General features: G+C 47.0%; 1 protein-coding gene across 3 annotated transcripts in view; it reads right to left on the bottom strand.

Moving 5' to 3' along the window:
• Nucleotides 1–6,000, bottom strand: part of DLGAP4 (DLG associated protein 4) — a 332,308-nt gene that overhangs the window by 72,525 nt on the left and 253,783 nt on the right. For all 3 annotated transcript variants that reach the window (XM_081009208.1, XM_081009210.1, XM_081009209.1), the window contains one exon: nucleotides 3,424–3,538. In XM_081009208.1, coding sequence (XP_080865334.1) covers nucleotides 3,424–3,538 — 115 coding nt within the window. The remainder of the gene's footprint in view (nucleotides 1–3,423; nucleotides 3,539–6,000) is intronic.

The raw sequence follows: 6,000 nt of genomic DNA, 5'->3' as shown, positions 1-6,000 counted from the left end.
AAATGAAAGCAGGTTTGTGCATATGGTAGGAAATGAAAACCTTTTGAAAATTCAAAAATTAACATTTGGTTTAAAACGACAATCTAAGAACCTGCTTGCTTAAAATGGCAAAGGTTAATGTTGGTATTTTCTATAGATGCCTATCTCCTATCATATGCATATCAATTTTAATGTAATTTGGGTTTAAATGGCTCATGAGTAATTGTATTTCCTTCTTTCTCTTCAGGCATTAGCAGTATCTCTAGGATGCAGCTTCTTTATGGAAAGCCCTGAAGAAATAAAATCTCACAGATTGCCTCACAGCAAGAATAAAATTCACAACGTTTCAACTACAGCAGAAGCACATGACCATGAGCAAAATTTGAGGGCTGGGCTCTTGGATTACTGGTAGACTGGCTCAGTGGTCAATTGTATCCATAGAGAATCATGTCATAGTGATCTCCTTTCAACAACGCTGGCAGATTTCACCCCCCCCCCCCAAAACACTACTACAATTGTGAATCAGGGCTGGCTCTGAGTTTGAGAGGGTGGGCCTATGGATGGTATTCAACTGCTTAGAGTAGACCCATTGAAATTAATGAACCGTAAATTAGTTATGTTTGTTAACTTCAGTGGGTTTACTATGAGTAGGATTACCACTGAATGCTACCCTATGCTTTCGATTAGTTTGTGCATTTTCATTACCCTGTTTTTGCTCTGGCTGTAAATTGCTTTTTTGTGTGTGTGTGTGTGTGTGTGTGTGTGTGTGTGTTGGGAAGTGATACAGAAATGTAACAAACCCAGACCTTTCTGCTACCTGAGTCTTAGAAGAATAATGTGCTTGCTACTCTTAAAGGAGAAGGGACGCGGGTGGCGCTGTGGGTAAAACCTCAGCGCCTAGGGCTTGCCGATCGCATGGTCGGCGGTTCGAATCCCCGCGGTGGGGTGAGCTCCCGTCTTTCGGTCCCAGCTCCTGCCCACCTAGCAGTTCAAAAGCACCCCTAAGTGCAAGTAGATAAATAGGTACCGCTTTATAGCGGGAAGGTAAACGGCGTTTCCATGTGCTGCGCTGGTGCCGGCTCGCCAGAGCAGCTTCGTCACGCTGGCCACGTGACCCGGAAGTGTCTCCGGACAGCGCTGGCCCCCGGCCTCTTAAGTGAGATGGGCGCACAACCCTAGAGTCGGACACGACTGGCCCGTACGGGCAGGGGTACCTTTACCTTTTACTTACTCTTAAAGGAGTGATTAAGGGAAGTAGTAATTTAGCAAAATGAGTTTGACGTGCTTGATTTGCAACATCCAAGACATGGTTGTTGATTGTTTCTTATTGGACAAATATAATATAGCCTCTTTCCTGAGGATCTCAAACAGCTTCGCAAAGTATTTTTTTATAAAGGGGGAGACGCCAGACAAATTGAAGGTATAGACAAATATCACAAAAGCAAATATTGTGCCTGTATTTGAATTTCACATGTGATCCATCCCTTGTGGTACAGAGTCAATGCTGGTCTTCCAGTAAAATATATTAATAACTTCTGCTTGGTGATGAGTTTACTCAGTATACATGAACACAGGATTTTTATGTCATTCTTGGTCCTGTGAAGGTTTTCACCAGCCGGCTAAACCCACTTTTCAAAGACTTCACATACATACACACACATCAGACACAAAAGAAGACAAGGCTCCTGTGCTTTGAAGAGCTGGCTAGAAGAGGAATATCTGCTCCTCCCCAGTACCTGCTGGGACGCCCCCTTCTACACAACTATGAAAGGTGTAGGCCCCTCTTTTTCACTTAATTGCCTCAGTCACTCTTTCAACATGTGTTCAAGTAGTGTAAGGCTAATCACCATGCCACAAGATCCAGCCCTTGGTGCCAATGATTCTAGAACAGCTAAAGAGTATGTGGGATAGCCCTTTGCATTCCCCTGTGCAAGAGTGTCTGCGAGAGATATACACAGTGTGTGAAAGAAAGATATGCGGCATGTATGCATGTGTGAGAGAGATGTGGGTGTAGTGTTCATACAAGTGTGTGAGGGAGTGTGGGGTAGCTCCATCCACTGCCAGCTTTGACCTCACCCACTTTAGTTTGTTCCCACACAGACAAATTCAGGAAGTTAAGTCAATCAGTGGCTGTTAGCTACAGGGAACCTCCAGCTTCAGGGGCCAGTTGCCGGGGGACAAGCAAACAGAAGGGGAAGGTTGTCACCTCCATACCTTGCTGGCTTCCTGGAGGCATCAACTTGTCCATTTGTCTGACCCTAGACACTGGATTAGATGGAGCTTTATTCTGATCCAGCAAGGTTCATCTTATCCTATATACTAGTAGTGAACTGATTCTCTCTGTGCTAATCCTTATGCAGGCCAAACAGCACCACCCACCCACCCACACCCACACAAATACCAAGGTTTGCAGAAGAAGCAGGGGGAACCCTAAAGAGAAGTGAAGGACCCCAAAACTACCCAATGAGGACTGAGAATGCTCAGTGGCCACAGAATGCTGAGTATTTATTGGGGAGGATAGAGTCAGTATAACAACAACAACAACAACAACAACAACAACAACAATATAAACAACACATATTGCCTTTGAACCTCTTCTGAGATATTTGTGCTCAAGTACTGTATTTACAGCTACTGGAAGCAGAAGAGATTGACTTCACATTCTAGCCAAGGTGGGTTCATAGTTGAAGTACAAATGTGGAAAATGCAAAATTTGTTTTGAGCTGCAAAGTGAGCAAATGATATTATACATAGCTGTCAACTTACAAATTTGAAAATAAGGGACCAGCAGCCTTGAAAATAAGGGATCAGCAGCCAAAATAAGGGACCTGCAGCCTCACCTGTTCCAGGCACTCCAGTCTTCCTGTCCTCCTGCAGTCTGGTCAAACTCATGCTGGTAGCTTTGAGAACACTGTCCAACCAACTTTGTAACCGGAGGTTCAACTGAATAGAATCTGAATCACATGCACCACAAGGCCTATGCAGCCTCAGCTTAAGCTGGCTCCCCGGCCTGGCTTTGCACTGCAAAGTTTGCAGCAGCACGTGCAACAAAATGGTGTCCAGCATCCAAAAAACCCTTCAGCTTGCATTAACTAGCCACACACAAGGCATGCAAGCTCCACCCCCCAGTCTTTCTTAGACTTCTTATTGGGTGGGCAACACAGCTAAGCAACACAGTTGGAGCCTCCCTCCTCCCTGGCTGGCAGGGAGGGAGGGAGAGGAGCTGCTTCCTTTGAAGTTTAAGGGACATCATTTAAGGGACATTTAAGGGACATCCATCAATAAGGGACAGCAGCGGGACATGGCGCTGGAATAAGGGACTGTCCCTTCAAATAAGGGACACTTGACAGCTATGTATTATATAAAGCCACCTCCCCCCACCTTACTGTTCCTTCCCCACTCTCAGGCTGGTCCTCCTTGGTGCTGTGAACTGCTGGCTCTTACCTGGTTGATGCAACTGGACTCATTAAGGTTGTCTGCGATCTGGTTGTATTCTTCCTCCCAGCTTGGGAATTTTGGAGGCAAAAGGATCTCCACCGAATCAAGTCGGTCCAGACTCCTGTGGAATGAGGACAGAGAGTCTGAGATGATGATCACATGAACAACAGGAGAGACAAAATCAGTTGTAGGTCTCGGTGACAATCAGGTATTGCCAGAGCTCCCTGCACACTGCAGATTTGTCAGTTACCAACTAATGCATCTCAAGCCTTGCCTAACACAAATCACCCTCTGCTCTACTTAACACTAGGCTGTTTTAGAAGACATGGAAGCAAAAACAAATAGAGCATTTAAAGATTAATCGATACACTTCAGCCATGTGACATTAGGAAGGCACCCTCCCAAATCAGCCATCTAGGGCCTTCCGGCATGACCATTTTTGGTGCTATAAATACACATTTGTTGCAGACAGTCTGCAGGCAGATAGTCCCCCTCTTTTTTCTTGGTTATTGTAGTGTCCAAGCACCCAGAGTACAATATTTTGTACCTAGGGAAACTGCTATACTTTCCCAGGACAGTAAATCACTATGTAGAATACAGTTGTGCAGGTCTATTAGAGGTTGTAATTAGTAATCAGCTCCTCCTCTTTCAACATATGGATGTTGTTGGTTAATAGTTTTGCTTTGTTTATCATTTCCCCTCAGATCTGCTCTTTTTTCATTGTCCTGCCCTTGTGCAAGAACAAGCAAGTTGTCAGATGTTTAAAGGGGAACAAACAGCAGCATGGCCAATTTGCCAGAAGCAAGGCTATCCCTTCCAGGACGTACCAACAGCATATTGTGCTAGGTCCCTGGAAAAGACCCTGATGTTGGGAAAGATTGAGGGCACAAGGAGAAGGGGATGACAGAGGACGAGATGGTTGGACAGTGTTCTCGAAGCTACCAACATGAGTCTGACCAAACTGCAGGAGGCAGTGGAAGACAGGAGTGCCTGGCATGCTCTGGTCCATGGGGTCACAAAGAATTGGGCATGACTAAACGACTAAACAACAACAACAAAAGGTAAAGGGACCCCTGACCATTAGGTCCAGTCATGACCGACTCTGGGGTTGCGGCACTATGTCACTTTCTTGGCCGAGGGAGCCGGGGTACAGCTTCCGGGTCGTGTGGCCAGCATGACTAAGCTGCTTCTGGCGAACCAGAGCAGTGCATGGAAATGCCATTTACCTTCCCCCCGGAGTGGTACCTATTTATCTACTTGCACTTTGACGTGTTTTCGAACTGCTAGGTTGGCAGGAGATGGGACCGGGCAACGGGAGCTCACCCCGTCGTGGGGATTTGAACCGCCGACCTTCTGATTGGCAAGTCCTAGGCTCTGTGGTTTAATTCACAGCACCACCCGCATATTGTGCGTATTGTGCTAAAGGTACCCAGGTACCCCTGCCTGTACGGGCCAGTCGTGTCCAACTCTAGGGTTGTGCGCCCATCTCACTTAAGAGGCCGGGGGCCAGCGCTGTCCGGAGACACTTCCGGGTCACGTGGCCAGCGTGACGAAGCTGCTCTGGCGAGCCAGCACCAGCGCAGCACACGGAAACGCCGTTTACCTTCCCGCTATAAAGCGGTACCTATTTATCTACTTGCACTTAGGGGTGCTTTCGAACTGCTAGGTGGACAGGAGCTGGGACCGAGCAACGGGAGCTCACCCCGCTGCGGGGATTCGAACCGCCGACCATGCGATCGGCAAGTCCTAGGCACTGAGGTTTTACCCACAGCGCCACCCGCGTCCCCCGCGTATTATGCTACTGTCACCTAAAATCTTGGTTATGGAAATAAATCACACAATGGATAAAATGTACTTATGGAAACAGTAGGGGGATTTTCTTCCGAAGCAAACAGCAGTGTCAAAGGGGCAATTTTGATCAGGACAGCATCATGAGAGACAATGGTTAATCTCCCCCTCCTCATCTGCTGCAACTCCAGTGGCTGCTACTGGTATTTTTTTTAAGGAGGCTGGTGTATTAAGGCAAATGGGGGCACTATCCCACCACTTTCAGCCTGCCCATGGCCAGTCTCCACCTTCCTGCTTGCTTTCTTACAGCCTGCCATTGGCTCTGGCTCCAGTACCCATCAGTACCCATGGCCACCAGTCGTTGCTAAATACACATTTAACACTGCATCTTGTTTGGCACTTAGTTGTCACAAGGAAAGGCTTACAAGAACAGACTCACAAACTAGGCAAAAGAAGAAGCACAAAATGGCCACTGGGTGACAGCCACGCTCCACATACAGCCAGAGCACATCACATAATAGCTTGTACTTGTCATGCTGAAGAATGAAGCTGCAGGGGAGCTCTTGCTCTCTCAAACTCATTTTGCTAAGCACATCTCCAAGACTCCCAACAGGCTGCATTTAAAACAAAACTCATTGTCGTTGCTAGAAAACTGATAGCTGAGCAAATAATGGCAGGGCCGTAGCTTGGTGGTGCAGTTCATGATCCGATTGCAGACAGTCTCAGCTTCTGTCCTGAGTCTTTCCATGCAGGTGTGGGAAAGACTCCTATCTGAAGTTCTGGAGAGTGCTGCTA

This window comes from Podarcis pityusensis (genome assembly GCF_964106645.2).
Source record: "Podarcis pityusensis genome assembly, chromosome: 6".
NCBI lineage: Eukaryota > Metazoa > Chordata > Lepidosauria > Squamata > Lacertidae > Podarcis > Podarcis pityusensis.
Note: the sequence above shows the minus strand (reverse complement) of the source record. Positions and strands in the feature narration are given on the sequence as shown.